Source organism: Arachis hypogaea, chromosome 2, assembly GCF_003086295.3.
Source record: "Arachis hypogaea cultivar Tifrunner chromosome 2, arahy.Tifrunner.gnm2.J5K5, whole genome shotgun sequence".
NCBI classification, from domain to species: Eukaryota; Viridiplantae; Streptophyta; class Magnoliopsida; order Fabales; family Fabaceae; genus Arachis; species Arachis hypogaea.
Genome location: NC_092037.1, coordinates 5907488 through 5924028, shown reverse-complemented (window position 1 = coordinate 5924028; position 16541 = coordinate 5907488). Strand labels below are relative to the sequence as shown.

General features: G+C 24.4%; 1 protein-coding gene and 1 long non-coding RNA gene across 5 annotated transcripts; both read right to left on the bottom strand.

The window, feature by feature from the left end:
• Window positions 1-690: 690 nt before the first annotated feature.
• LOC112734694 (uncharacterized) lies at window positions 691-10922 on the bottom strand. 4 transcript variants are annotated; one of them, XR_011867093.1, is made up of 5 exons: window positions 10460-10485; window positions 9680-9752; window positions 6705-6800; window positions 6002-6053; window positions 691-888 (listed from the first exon to the last, which is right to left on the bottom strand). It is a non-coding gene; the product is annotated as an uncharacterized lncRNA (long non-coding RNA). The 4 variants fall into 4 exon arrangements; XR_011867090.1 differs by lacking the exon at window positions 10460-10485 and adding an exon at window positions 10776-10922 and having other exon boundaries at window positions 806-950; XR_003812818.2 differs by having other exon boundaries at window positions 806-950.
• A 449-nt stretch (window positions 10923-11371) lies between these two features.
• LOC112734685 (uncharacterized) lies at window positions 11372-13963 on the bottom strand. Its single transcript, XM_072205816.1, has 4 exons — window positions 13680-13963; window positions 13442-13525; window positions 13055-13231; window positions 11372-12905 (listed from the first exon to the last, which is right to left on the bottom strand). Exons 3-4 carry the CDS (start codon window positions 13152-13154, stop codon window positions 11539-11541), a joined length of 1467 nt encoding a protein of 488 aa, XP_072061917.1. The 5' UTR covers window positions 13155-13231; window positions 13442-13525; window positions 13680-13963; the 3' UTR covers window positions 11372-11538.
• Between the last annotated feature and the right edge of the window lie 2578 nt (window positions 13964-16541).

Sequence of the window (16541 nt, the reverse complement as noted above, 5' to 3'; positions counted from 1 at the left end):
TAAACCTAATTAATTAAACCCCCTTCAAAATTCAACACTCATATTAATTAATCTCAATATCAATTCATTCACTTGCTCCTCCTCCTCCTCTTTTTTTTTTTTTTTTCAAAGTTCAAAGGAATAGTAAATATATAGATAAGAGAACCAACTTTAATTAATTAATGAGCAATGTTATATTATTAACAAATTTTTTATTAATATTTAGTCTCTTATACTTTAAACCCTAAATTCTAATAGTATAAAGCTAAAATATTAACCTAAAATTGACTAATATTAATAAAAAATATTTGTTTTTAATATTTTTTAAGTTGATATTAATTTTTTTTATATAACTTTTTTAGTCTTTATTTTTAAAAAAAAATTAGAATCTATAAACTAAGATTTAAAATTTAAGAATTTAAAAAAGAATTTAGGGTAAAAGAAAATTTTCAAAAAATTAATTTATATTCACTGAAAATGGTTAATTTTCCGTTAAATTCAGTATAATATATAGCATCTAAATCCCCAATGAACGTCTAATTAATCTAAATTTGAGTTTAATTAATTAACTAAAAAATAATAAAACTCCAAAGGAAATCATGATAAACAATAATTAGTATATATAGTGAAGGAAATAATAACCTCATATAAATAATTTGCACATGAATATAATTACAACTAATTAAAAATTAAAATTGAGAGATGATGATATATGAGAATATAAATAAATAAATAAATAAATATATGTATGAATAGTATGTATGATGATGGGTGAAGTGGTCCAATATCGTTTAGTACGTACAATTACAATGATTTGGATTGATCACTGAAAGAGTACACTGCATGCGTCCAATGGATTTCTGATTTTCAGTTAATTAAAGGAAAGGCCACGCCATGCCAAGTCAAAAGCTGAAGAAAGATGAGAACTCAGAACATGAATTCATCAACAATTCCTTCAAATATTTTTAGACCTATTCATAATAATCAATACATTAGTTAAACATAGTATAATTAATTATGTTTCTTCCCATTTTCATTCTTCTCCTTTTATGGTTTAGCATCATCAATCAATCCAAACCAACAACAATAATCATGCATTATATCAAGCTCTTTTCTTATAAAATTGAATTTTATTTTCATCAGCTATATATATATGTCAAACATCTTTTAACTACTTTGGTTATCTATATTATATATATATAATAAGAATATACAAAAGGTTGATGATGTATAATTTTGTTTTTTAAAATATTTTTAATATATAGTTTATAAAAGATATTTTTTGTTATCTTCAAAATTTGAATCGAAGACTTAATTGAATTGTAATTTATTTGTTATTTCAATTAATTTTATTTTTACCAATTTTACATGTGTTTAACAAAATAAAAGAATAAATAAATTAACTGATATGTTATTGTCTAATAATAATAATAATAATATTTTTCGGTTGTATACAATATTTTCTAATCGATAGGTTAAAAAAACTAATCTATCGTAAATAAGAATTTTATTTAAAAATTCATTACTAATCAATAAATTTTTATATATACAAATAAAATTTAAATTTAAACGACATTTATTAAAACATACGAACAAACTAATTAGTCGATCAATTTAAAATAGTTATATTTATAATAATATTAATAGTAGTAATAAAACCTAGCTATATGTGTCATACGTTGTCCTTTATTTTATAAAAAAACTTTTAAGTATATCGATATATTGGTATTTCAATAAAAAATAATTTTTAATCGTTAATCTTAATTATAAAAAATATATATAATAAATATATAATTAAAATCAACGATTAAAATTTACTAAAATACCAGTATATCGGTACACTTAAAATTTTTTGTATTTTATATATATACACCATATATATATATATATATATATATATATATATATATATATATATATATATATATATATATATATATATATATATATATATATTAATTAGCCCTAGATAGGAGGTAGGTGTGTATAGGGTGGGGGCACTGCCTCCTTCATTCAAATGTCTATATTTTCAGATCCAGAGCTGATCCCAAGACTGATCTTTACCCATGAAAAGTAGTCAATTTTGTTGCTTCCTTCTTCCTTCATGCATCTCAGATACATCCCATACATACAGTACTATCCACCACCATCATCAATGAAAAGCAGAACATGTTTTATTATTTTCTTAATCGATGCTTTAATTAATAACTTTGTTAAAATCAAGGTTTCTAACTAAATCTGGTAACAATCTTTATTTTTATAAATAGAAATTTTTTTTTTTTTGGTGTGTGTTTCTAAGATGTTTATTTTGACAGAACTTCTCTTTTAATATATATAACTATATGTTTAACATATTTTTTATTTGAAGGTTTAATTTGTTCATAGCAACTATCTATAAGTTATTATATTATATTATATTACTCTCTCTGATATCAAAATGACTGTTAAGTTGTATATAGTTTTAGACATAGATTAAGAAAATAATTCAACAATAATTCTTATTATTAAATATATATTCCTTTTTTATATTTATTTTATTTTTTACTTAGCTTATTCCCTCTCTCCCCTTTAGTTAATAAGATTACTACTAATAAACAATTATTGTTGAACTTTTAAAAAAAAATAAACATAGATTTGTGATCAAATAAAATTTTAACAATTGAGATTTATTTGGGATTTAATAGAGTATAACTCACATAATAATCTTTAAGAACTATTTAATATCATCATACATACACAACTAGCATTTTTAATTATTGATTTGATTATTAAGTGCTCTAAGAATATGTTAGTAGTTAAGGTTTTAAAAGAGATATGTTTAATTATCTTTGAATGGATAATTATATTCTTCATGGTGATAATCAGGACCCATAATTATGCAAAAGCACTTTTTGTAGCATGGACGACAAAACATAAATTTGTTCCTTTCTTTGGGGCTAATTTTTAACTTTTATTTTAAAGAATGATGGACAATATAAGAATCGAATTTATAGAATTTCATATATCATATTAAACATTTTTGTAGAAATTCATGTGAATGATTGTTATATTTTACAGTCCAAAGTTTATTGTTGTGTAAAACGAATTTGTTTTCAGTTCATTAACACTAGGTCTACATGTAAAATTAATAGATCAGAAGGGTTAAACTTACCATTTCCACTATATTATTTTTACAAAATATTACGAATAATAAAAAGTAACCAACATACACTAAACTGACCCCTTAATTTTATGGAGAAAATAAATATAGAAGTAATACTCTAAATAGATTTTAAAGAAATTGGTCGTCTAACAGATTTGTCTCTAAAAAAAATTAAGTCTTCAGTTCTCAAAATTCTTAAAAATATGTTAAATATATGCCCTCACACATTAGATTTAATCGATAAAAATTATATTCTTTTTCTTACGTGGACATTGACGCTTTAATGTGTCAAGTAAAATGATACGTATTACTTTTAGAATAATTTAAATTTTTGTACATATAATAAATACGATATTATTTTATAACCATTCCAACCAACAATTTTAGTTTTTGGATACTCATAAACAATGACATTAAAGAGACTTATCTAACTTATAATAAAATTTTTAAGGAACCTATCTGAATTATAATAAAAATCACAGTAGTGTTGGAAAAAAAGTTGAAATTTTGCCTTTTTGAGTGGTTTAATATTAGGAGAATTTTGTGAGTGGTGAAATTTTGCCTTTGTGAAATTTTGTTGGGAAGAAAGGTGATAAGCTATGAAATGGCTAAGATGATATTTTGATTCAAGTGACATTATACATTTTATCCCAAATTATAAAATAAGTGGTATACAAAGTAAAGATAGACTATAATATATGCAAATGCTAAAGATAGATTAAGCAAAAATAGACTATTAAGTAGCCATACAAGACTATCACATTCAAAAAAGAAAAGCTTCATTGATAACTACTCATTTCTTCTCTAAAGGTAGCATTATATTATGTTGTACAATAACAGGTCTTATTGCATCAGGTTGAATTATCACATATATAAAACAATTATATTATGATGATGGTGTTTTTGATGATTTATAATATAAATCAGATAAGTTTTTTAAAAATTTTATTATAAGTCAGATAGATCTTTTAAATTCAGTAATTAAAATTAAGAATAAATTGTCTACTTAAAATAGTGTCATTTAGAATTATCATAAAATAATATCGTATTTACTATGTGTATAAAGAACTAAATTATTCTTAGAGTAATACGTATCATTTTATTTGACACATCACAGTTTACGTAAGAAAAAGAATATAATCTTTATCAACTAAACTTAACGTAAAGACATATCTAATATATTTCTAAAGTTTTTAAAAAATTAAAGACTTAATTAATTTTTCTGTAGATAAATTTGATTTGTCGATGACTAATTTTTTAAAAACTTATTTAAGATAATACTCTAAATATAATTTATCTAAGGTGATAACAAAAATTCTATTCAAATTAAATTAATGTTTTATTCTGTTTCCTATCCTTTAAATCGTGGTATTTATAGTGAGTTCTCACTTGAAGTGAAACAATATTATTTTATGTAAAAATATTATCATTTAACCATTGAAAATGATATTTTAATTAATATTTAAATTAAATTTGACTGAAAAAACATAATATATACTATGCTGATCTACATGTCATTTTCTTCAATGATCATCTTATGTCATAAATATAAAAATAATACTTCATAATAGCAAGTTATTTTAAATCTCGGTAACGTACGTGATCAAATTATTTTATTAATTAAACTAATCTAATAATTTATTGATACAATAAAAATTAATTAAAAATAAAAAGAGATGCATAAAAAAATTAGTTACAAGAATAATTTAATTTAAATAATAACAAACTATTAAAAAAAAACACACACACACACAAAAACAGATTTATCCATTGCCGACTAATTTAACATCCATCACTGAATTAAGAAATTTTCATTTAAATTTTATTTTTCATTTTTATCCGTCCTCACATGTCTATCCATAGTGTTATGTACATACAGTGTCTTTAGATAAATGCATGTACAATTATTTCACACCCCAAAAAGACAACTATTTTTTTAGACAAAGAAAATTACCACAACTTAAAAAACAATTGTATTGCTTTTCAACCAATATAAGGTAAATTATTCCAGAACAGGTTCAAACTTTTTTCATAAAGCAAACTACTATTGCATAACTTCATTCACATATGAATTTCACGTTACTACTTTATTTTACCATTTCTTAGTGGGCGTTTGTTTCAAAAAAAAAAATATTTTTAAAAATTGTCTAGAAAAATATATTATTTTTATATTTGTTTTAATTTTTGAAATTTTGTTTCTAAAAACAAATTATTTTTCAGGAAAAAAATTATTACCAAAATTTGAAAACTTTATTTCCATATCAAAAAGTGGGTTTCTATTAACATGTAACATTATATTTTTCAATTATTATATTTTTTTCGAAACTCTTCCTTTTATTGACTAAAAATAATTTTCAATTTTTTTTATAATATATAGTCCCATGTGTGATATACCTGAGAATATAATTCCGTGAATTATATTTTTTTAACCTTGAAATAAACGCTCAGACACAGTAGAAAAAATTAAATCTCATTTAAAACAAATAATAATAATTATAAAAAAAAAGATGAAGAGAGAAAAATAGCTTAAGCTTCATTAAGCCTTCTCAGTTACCTGAAATTTTGAGTTAGAAAAAGTAGTAATTAAATAGTTAAAACTGTATGGACTTGGAACTTTTTTATTTCCCTCTAATCTAACTAATAATTTTAAGTTATATATATATATATATATATATATATATTATGTGTATATTCACTTGAAAGGGTAAATGCAATGAACCATAGTAAATGCAATGCAACTATATTCTAATAACAAAACTGGTTCACAGTTCACAACTGTTTCATTTCAAATCAAATTTATGATCATGCTTTGGATTATTTCTACAACATATTTATACTTTGATTTATATATGCAAATATAAATGTGGTAATAATAAATACCTTTCACTCGTTTATGATCTGACATTATGCCACCTATCATCAATAGTACGATCTTCATCCAAATTAAAGAAATATGGTCATGATTAAATTAAAAGATAAATAAATACTTAATTTAGATATATCCATTTTTATGTGGACGGACATTTTGGAGAATAATATGTGAAAGGGAATAGTCATTTTACAACATAATATATAAAAAGATATTTTAATTTTCAATCATAGTACATGTATATATATTAAAATTAACTATCAAAATCAGTCACTAGTATATAACTTATGTTAAAATACAAAATATATATTAAAAATAAATTAAATAATATATAATAACTAATTTTAATATAAATAGCATTTTTATTCAATTATATATATAGTTTACTTAGTCCAAATATTTAATCATTTTACAACATAATATATAAAAAAGATATTTCAAATTTCAATCATGTTATATATATCTACTAAAATTAATTATAAAAATCAGCCACTAATATATTATTTATATTAAAATATAAAATATATATTAAAAATAAATTAAATAATATATATATATATATTAATTAATTTTAGTGTACAAATAACATTTTTATTCAATTATATATATAGTTTACTTAGTCAAAATGTTTAGTGATTAAAATGCATATGCTACTGCCCCCTAGCTAAAAAGGGGTTAAAATTTATTATATATTCAGAAAATTTAAAGATGTACCTTCATTCAAGATTGAGATCTCTCATTATTGAAAAATCTCTATCAAGGCTTCAAATCTTTAATCTTCTTTGGTATTCATATGTTGCTGTTCCCTTTCTGCATAACATATATACATTTCATTCATAATTAACTAAAACATCATCAAAGAAATAAGGTGGCATACCTACATATAAACATTTTCAGTATAATATGAATAACTTTTGATCTACTATAAAAAAAATGTAGTTAATATATGCATCCAATTATTTTACAATATTCAAACACAAAACCTATATATATTATGGAATAACAATGAATCCCATGAAAAAATATATATATAATAATGGGGTCTGAAAGTTCTATAAAAAATATGATTCATCATTATGCCATGAAAGATCCTTTGGCAATAGAGGTAATAATGCATATCTTCATTTACGGTTTTCATGCAAAGTGCGTAATATATATATATATATATATATATATTCTAGTATTATTAATTATATTACGGTAATTAGAGTATTTTAAAAAATATTATTAAAATAAAAATAATATTTTTTATTGTTAAACAATATTTTTTTAAAAGTATTGTTTTAAAAAAATTACTAAAATATAAAAAAATATAAGTTTAATTTTAACAACACTTATATAATCATCGTAGGTACTATAACATAGTTATACTAAAATTTATACACACATATATATTTATAAACTTTTTCTTATCAGTTTAAACTTTTAGAAAAGTGATTTGATAATATAATGTCGGAACTTCTATGACTAAAAGATTTAGAGTTCGATCCTTATTATTCAGAAAAAAATATAAAGTAAAAAAAATAAAAAATATTATTTGTGCACTAAAATCAACCACCAATGTATTTGTATATAAATACATGTGTGGTTTAATTTATTTTCAATGTGTATTTGTATTTTAATATATATTTATACTAATGGCTGATTTTAGTGGCTGATTTTAATGTATATATAGCATTATTCAAAAAAATTATACAAAAATTTAAACAAACCCAAAAGAAACTCTTACTCGAAAACACGTACTAAAAATATGACTATTTATGTATTTTTTCTATCAACTTAAATTAAAAAAAATAGTATCATCAAAGGAAGAACCATATTTGACCTAACTATATACTACAACATACTATACAGTAACATGTTTTCCAGCAGTGTTGGGTTCCAATGCATGCATTTGAAAACTTGGATGAAGAAACACATAAGAAAACAAAAAGGGATGCATTTGTAGTCTCTTTCATGGAAATTGACTTCACAAGAAGGATGTGAGATATTCCTATTATTTTTACACAAAAGCATCATCACCATTTAAGTCTGTGTAGTAATACAAAAAGAAAAGTTGTGCTTCCATATATGTATTTATTTGTGTGTCAATTACTGCTGATCTTACTGTCCCACATGATGTTGTTGCTTCTTATGCTTTCACATATTACAAACCTTGATGAGAACACACATAACATACATTCTGTATGCATCTTTCATGTCTCCCTTTTATGTTATTTCAACAGTCAATATATTGTTTGCATTTAATGTCTTCATTTTTCTTTATCTTTTCTATATCAAAAATGCTACACACATAAAAAAATCAACTACTATATATTTATGTTGATTAATTTATTTTTAATATATATTTTATATTTTATATTTTAATATATATTTATGTATTATTAACTGATTTGATAGTTAACTTTCTTTTATATATGTAACATGGTTATATATATATATATATATATATATATATATATATATATATATATATATATAGAAAAGTTTAATTTTAATACATTAATAATAAAAAATGTTAAATAGTTATAAAATTATTATTTTCAAAAATTTAAATTGTTAAAAAAATACATAAATAGTTATATTTTTAACACATTTTTTTATTTTGCTTAATCTTTTTTGTATGTATTTTTTTCTCTTTTTATTTACCTTGTACTTATATTTTATTTTTGTTCAACAAAAATGAAATTTAAAACTTTTTAATCATAGAAGTTTTCATAACATATCATAAATTAAACCACTTTTTCTAAGAATTTAAACTTATAAGAAAAAAATACATAAATAGTTATATTTATAATATATACAATCATCTAATTATATTTAAATAATAAATTTAAAAATTAATTATTTTTACTCATGTGATCAATTATCTGTTTACAACTTCTATATATATTCAAAAGAAGATTGAGAGTGATGATTCAATTTCTCTCAAGCTATTACTATTAGTACACCAAATACATACATTCACATAGAAAACATATTTTAGGGCTTCTCTTGATTAATTAATGCTCCTAAGGTTTAATTGATATAATATAGATATATAGATAGATAATGCACATTATTATGTTGTTTTATAACTGCTGATGATTTGTAAAAATATTTGCATAATAAATGCATTGGAATTATAATAAACTTCTGATAGTTTCTAATAAGAATTTCTACCTTAATAATCTTGTTACTAAAAATGAAAATGTTTCTAAGGCCATTTGTTAGCAATGTTTTATTTTTATTTATTCACTCTGTGTAAACAAAGTAGCTTATATATACCAACAATGTAATGAATGTATAATTAAATCATTTTTTATATTAATGATTAAATTAAATTACTCTATTATTATTATCTTTGGCTATTATCATTTTACAGCACCTTTAATAAGTAAAGTAATGAAAATTCATGTAAACCTTAAAGCATAGTCCGTGTTTGATAGGGAACTCTCTTTACTCAGTAAAGTACAATAATATATATATTCTTAGTTTACTTTAGATTATATAGTGAAGAACATACACATACATGTTTTAAATTAATAAAAATGATAACTATTTTTAAAAGGAAAAATTAAAGTTTAACTTTCTATATAGTATATCCAATATATTTTGATAAATTTCACTCAGCATATATATATTGCAAAAATTATATATAATAATATAAAAGCTGATATATAATTCATAATAATTATTAATCAACTCACGGATATTATGCTCTCTCCATGAATTCGATCGATGTATGTGTCCAAAAAGTCTTCTGCATAATTATTGCAATGACTGTGAAGAATCCAAATAATAATAAAAAATAAAAATTGTTAGCATGTTAATTAAGCAGTGAGAGTTTTCAACTTTCAACAGTAAAGAGTACAGTGTTGAAGAGTAATTAAACATCACGCGAGGAATAAAGTAAAATAATAATAAATTAAATAGCCAATTAAAGTTTAAATAAATTGCACCACTAATACGACTACTATAGTAATAAATTAATAATAATAATAATAATAATAATAATAATAATAATAATAATAAGAACACAAAAAATAGGGTACTAATTAACTTATCTACTTACCCTTGTGTTTATATTATTAGAGATGTTTCTGTATTAACCTAAAACACGTTTTTGTGTATATATGTGTAGTACAATTCCAGACAAGAAAATGCGGCTGCTGAATATAAAAGACAAGAAAATGTATCATCACAAAAAAACAAAACAAAGTACCTAAATGTATTCAGATACAATAATAGAGTGTATAATTTTACTGTTTTATCTAATCATTTTTTATTGTTGCATATCTAATAACCTTGTTAAAGAAAATACATCAAAATTTGATGAGTTTTTATATGATTTCAAGATAATTAATAAATACACAACAATAATAATAACCTTTAATTAAGAGAAGAATTAGAAAGAATTGAAAATTTTCACACAAAAATAACATAATAAATTATTAAATAATTCAATCAAATATATTAAATTATCTAACCATTCGTAATATCATTTTCATAATCATAAAAATATTTACTTATTAAAACACTAAAAATATTAGTATTTTAATAATTAATTTTTGTTATAAAATATATATAATTAACATAAATAACTAAAATTACTAAAATACTAAAACATTTGAAAATTTTCTAATAAGATAATAACACATGTATGATGTATGTATGTAGAACAGAGAAAAGTTGTTAAAATTAAATTAAAGTAATTATCAAAAATAGAAAGAAAAGGAAGAAGAAGAATTAGAAGAAGGAGAAGGAGAAGAAGAAGAATGATAGAAGAAGAAGAGAAAAAATTACCCTTTGACAGCTGTACAAAGTTTCTGAGGTATTTTATCTGCAAAGCTAAAATGCCTAACTAAGCAGCATAGCATCTATAGCAGCAGCAGAAAAAGGAGCAGTGTTTTGATCCACATCAACCCAACAATGCTAACAGAAACACCCATTAGAGAGAGAGAAAAATAAATTATAAAAAAAAAGTAACAAACTTTTCTGCGTCACCATTAATGCAGTGAACGGAAAGAGAGACCCAACAGTGGATATATATATATATACACACACATACATTAACATTATCATCTTATAATGTTATAATTAAGAAAAGGGACAAATTAAGTTAAATTAAATTATGCTATACTATATAGTTTTGTATTGTATTTATACACAATTGATGATTGATGACAAAGGTCTAAATAAACGTGTGATTGAATTAAGGTTTTTGAGGCCATTTTTTTTTCTATTTTCTTTTGATTTTTTTTTCCTCTCTTCATTTTCCTTCTCATGACCCAAATCCCGATCTAATTTAATGCATTGACCAGTTCTAAACGTACTAAAAAGCCTTAAAAGCTGAATGAACACTAATTACGGATATGAGAGAAAAGAATAAAGAGGAGAAATAATTAAAAATAATATAATTAAAATTAAGAAGGAAAAAAATGCTGCAAAAGATCAGAGTGTATAGTTAACACTTTAGAACTGGTGAATGAATTGAATGTGTTTCAATTTTTCTTTTTCTTTTTTCTCTCTTCAATTGATGAAGATGAAGATGATGATCAATTCTTCATCAGTGTTGGCGGAATTGCAAAGAAGGGTCCAAATCAAAAAAATTTGCAGCTTGCTCCCTTATTCTTCTTCTCTGATCTTCTCCACCAGATTCTTCTGCATCCCTTGAGTTAGTAGAAGAGAACAAGGTGAAGCATTTTGGATCTTCTTGTTCTTGTTCTTGATGATCTTCTTGTGTTGTTGTTGAAGAAGAAGAAGCACATTCCATGTTCACACCAAATAGCCTTAACCTTTTTCCTGCAGAATTATTATTGTTACTATTATTGTTACTATTACTATTACTACCATTATTACCATTACCACCACCACCCCCATGATGATGAAAATGATGAGCAATTGGTACTGAATCTATGATCATTGGTGACCCCCTTTCTTGTTCTTGTTCTTGTTGTTGTCTTGCCAATAATCCTTGATGGTAATGATGATGATCAACCATTGACATTGAAGAAGAAGAAGGAGGAGGAGGAGGAGAAGGTAGTGTTGTTGATGTTGTTGATCTCAGATAAAACAACTCATTACTGTGAGGATGATTATAGCCGCCATATCCACCATGATGAATTGGATAATAATGATGATGTCTTGGTGACATCATCATTTGCGGTTGTGGCTGTGGCTGTGGCTGTGGTTGCGATTGCGGTGGCAGAGAGGAAAATCTGCCACCGTATCGAATCGTAGAGTAATGTGAAGACGCTTGACTGGGAATGAAGAAGGGCGTGATGAAATTGGAAGACGAAGAGGGAAAATCAAGTCCTCCATGGAGATTGTGATGGTGATGGTGATGATTATCAGGTCTTCTTCTCCAATCTATGTATAATCTATGTCTATAATTTTCTCCAACTCCGCGTTGGAAAGAAACAATGTCACCTGCATCAAGTTTCTTCTCCTTCACAAATCTGCTCCATCCTTTCGTCATCACATAGCTCTGGCTACTGTTCCAGTAAGAGTATCTGAACCGCCACAATTTCCCGTTCCGGTCTTCGAAATTCAGGAGAAGTCCCTTCTCGTTCGACGTCGAGTCGAGCGGGAAGTACTTCTCCGCATGCTGTTTGGGAATTACCAGCCTGTTCAGCTTCCCTACGTCGCTCGGCGTCACTACTTTGTCGAACATGTGCTCTTTCTCCGCCGGAGCAGGCAGCGGAGGTTGTAGATTTGTATTATTTGTGGTGGTGGTGGTGGCGGCGGCGGAGGAAGAGGAGTATCCTTGGAAATTGTTGATGCCTTCATGGTGGTTGATGTTTGTCCCAAGTGACAAGTCCATAAAGTCTACTAACTGTTGCGGTTGCGGTTGCGGTTGATTTTGATTCATTCTTGTTGTGTGGTTGAAGTAATTTGATGTTGTTGCATCTTGATGTTGATGATGGTGTAACCCTAACCGATATCATGAATTTTTTTTAATGAGATTCAATTATGATTATGATGATGATGATGATGATCATGAATAATTTATATTATCCCCCAATTATATGATGATGATGATGATGGTGATGGTGGTTGTGGATGGAAGAAGAAGTGCTTACCGGCGGCGGTGGTGGTTTCTTCTCCCGGTGCTTCTTCCTCCTCCTCTTCTTCTTCCAAATCTTGAGAGTAGCCTTTGTTGGATTCTTGCATCAACTCCATGAAATGAAATTATAGTGTGTGTGACCCACACACACCCTTTTCAATTCCTCCTAATTATATTTATCACTCTGTTGGATCTTAACACAATTAAAGAATTGTATTAATTGTTAAGCAAAAAAAAAGAAAAATATTGATAATAATTTACAATTAAGCAAGAAAAGAGGGACAAACTAAGAATAAAATTAATTTTTATTTATTTTTTTGTTAGGGGAAATTAAAAAAAAAGAAAAGGGGTGTTGGGAAAAGAGATAAGAGTAGTAGCAGTCAAATATAGTAAAGAAACTCACCAAAGAACAATGAGAAATAATTATAGAGAGGGAATTAAATGGAATTGAATTGAATTGAATCAAAGGAAGCCCAGATTTGTGAGGCTGTAAAAGAGAGAGAGAAAGAAAAGTAAGAGAAGAGAAGAGAGCATATGTGTTTGATTGTTTTGTTGTTGTTGTAGTACAAATCACTAGACAACAATTGAAAGAGTCGGTGCCTTCATATTTGACCAGGAAAGAGAGAAAGAGAGAGAGGGACCTGAGGCTCAAACCCTAGAGAAAGACAACAAGGCCATGGTAGATGGAGAAGAATTGAAGAAGAAGAAGAAGAAGGAGGAGAAGTAGAAGAATAAGAATAAGAATAATGGAAGGTAAGATTCAGAAATGAAAAAGCAAAGAAAGGGAGGGTGATTTAGTTATTAGTACTGTATATGTGTTTATTGTTGACCTACTACTATGCACATCATACATACCCCAACATGAAAGAGCACCTTATTATTATGCTACCTATGGAGAGAGAAAAGAAAAGAAAAAAAAAAGAAGCTAAGGAGAAGGTGGTGATGTGAGTTTAGCCAACTAGTATAGTTACCTCACAGGAAGCTTCTTTACAACTAGGATAGTAATTTACTATATATAATATTTCATTAATTAATTATACGCATCTTAATTAGGACACTTAAAAGATTTTATAACTAAATTAATTTAGGTGGGATGAGTGATCAGCTCACTCGTCTGTTTAAGTAAGTGTCGGAGTTTGAATTTTATCATATACATGTAGTAATTCATTAGCCAACGGACCCTTAAATAAAGCTCAAATCTACGACGAATTAATCCTTAACCTTTCAGATCGAAGGATACCGTAGACAAAAAAAAAATTACAACTATAATATATATATATATATATATATATATATATATATATATTAAAACCGATCATTAAAATTAGTTACTAGTATAAAAAATATCTTAAAATATAAAATATATATTAAAAATAAATTAAATAATATATATTTATACACAAATATATAATAATTAATTTCAGTGTATATACAGTATTTTTAAATATTTTACTAGATAAAAATCACAAATGATTAGGATTTAATTTAGCTTGATTTTTTATGTATCGTAAAATTTTTTATATAAATATTTAATTATGTATTATTGTATAAATAAATTTAATTATATTTATATTTATAATTTAAAATTTATTTTATCATAAGAAAGAAATAATAACAACACAAAGAGATGTTTAATTAGGGTTTATGGGTGGTTCCATGTTTTGATAATTTTTCTATTTAAGTGATGGAAAATGATGAGGTGAAAATTTTTGTTTTGAATTAAGGAGAGGTAAATACTAACTACAGCAGGATTAGGCATATTATGTGGGGGACCCATGAATAATAACGTGGGTATTTGGGGCCATGTGAGCAACTAGTCGTTTTCATAATATTTGGGATAATATTATCACGAGTTTTATACTAATTTGATTTCTGTGATATTTGTAAGTATAAAATGTTTAACTTTATGAGTTTTATATCTGTTAAGTCCACTCAATTTTAATAGTTTCCAAAGAGAGAGAAATGTCAAAATTTTCCAGTTATGTTTCAGAAGCCAGTATATGTTGAGTTTGAGTTGAACTGAACTAGATATAGCTGGCTACCTTATGTATGTTACTTAAATTCTATAATTAATTATTTATTTATTGTTCTATTTATTGTCAACCAATTATTATTATTAGGTTAAAAATGATACTAGTTTATTTGTTAATGTCAAAAAGTATTTTTTTAAAAGAAAATTGTATAAAATAATATTATGACTAAATTTTTATGTACTGACCGTGTACAATTATAATTTTTTTTAGATGATTATTCATGCGGTCAATATAAAAAATAGTTATTTTTGTTAATATGACATTATGTGATTATATGCATGTATAAAATGATTTTATATTGACAATACATCAAATCAATTAAATTTTTAAAATAGAGACTAATTTATTTGTTTATTATTAAATTAAATTATAATATAAAAAAGGAAAGGGGAACAATATGGTTATGGCTAGCTGTTGTTTTTAAGAGTTTGAAGAGAACAAAATAAAGTAGAAGAAGGGTTAGAATTACAATGCCAACGGTGTAGAAAGATAATGAACAGTGTTAGGTGCGTGTGTATATAAATAGTATATATTTGCTTATTTATTTTCTTGACTTTTGGTGCCATTGATTGTGTGCTGTTTGTGTAATGGTCCCAGTAGTAAGGAAACGTCTCTCTGCACCACCCTATACCTTTCCTCCCATACTTTTCTCTATACTATATATTGAAATACAAAAATATTATATATACACATATAAAAAAAAGTAATTATTAAATTAATTATTATATATTTATAATAAATATATATTATTTAATTTATTTTTTAATATATATTTATATTTTAATATATATTATACGAATAATTGATTTTATAACTGATTTATAATATATACGTAATATAGTTGTATTAAAATTTATAATGGCACTTAAAAATATTATTAAAATTAATGTATTTTTGGCTTTTATTTTGAAATAAAAAATATTTTAAAAAATTTAAAAATGTCACTTTAATATTAGTAACAATTTTGACGGCTGTCTAAAATATATAATCACCGTAGTTATCATAATGATAATCAAGAGATAGCATATCTTGATACTTTAATTAATTAAATATTTCAAGGTCGATTTTTGAAAATGAAAAAACAATTCACTTAAAAGATACCTGATTTTTTTTTAAAAATAAATTTCTGTTTGTTTAAATAATTTAATATGAATTTCAGATAACAACATCGATCGGTTATCAATATTTCATTTTATCTACTGGTGTCTTCTAATTAATGAGTCAAGATTTTCAGATATATTATGCTTCAATCATGATATTTATTAGACACAAAAAAAATTATGATATTTATTTTTTTAACGGTAGTGTTAAGAAGATAAAAAAATAATAAATTTAAATAATTTAAATTTATTTTATTAAATGTTTATTTATTATAAAATATATTAAATAAAATTAAAAATAATAAATTTTGATATTTTTATTAAATTATTTTGTTATTAAATATTTTATTTTTTTTAATTAAAAGAAGAG

Coding starts and splice junctions, on each gene's coding strand:
- LOC112734685 (XM_072205816.1), bottom strand. CDS start 13,154: ATGGAGTTGATGCAAGAATCCAACAAAGGCTACTCTCAAGATTTGGAA. Junction 12,906..13,054: donor AGAAACCACCACCGCCGCCG/GTAAGCACTTCT, acceptor GATATCGGTTAG/GGTTACACCATCATCAACAT.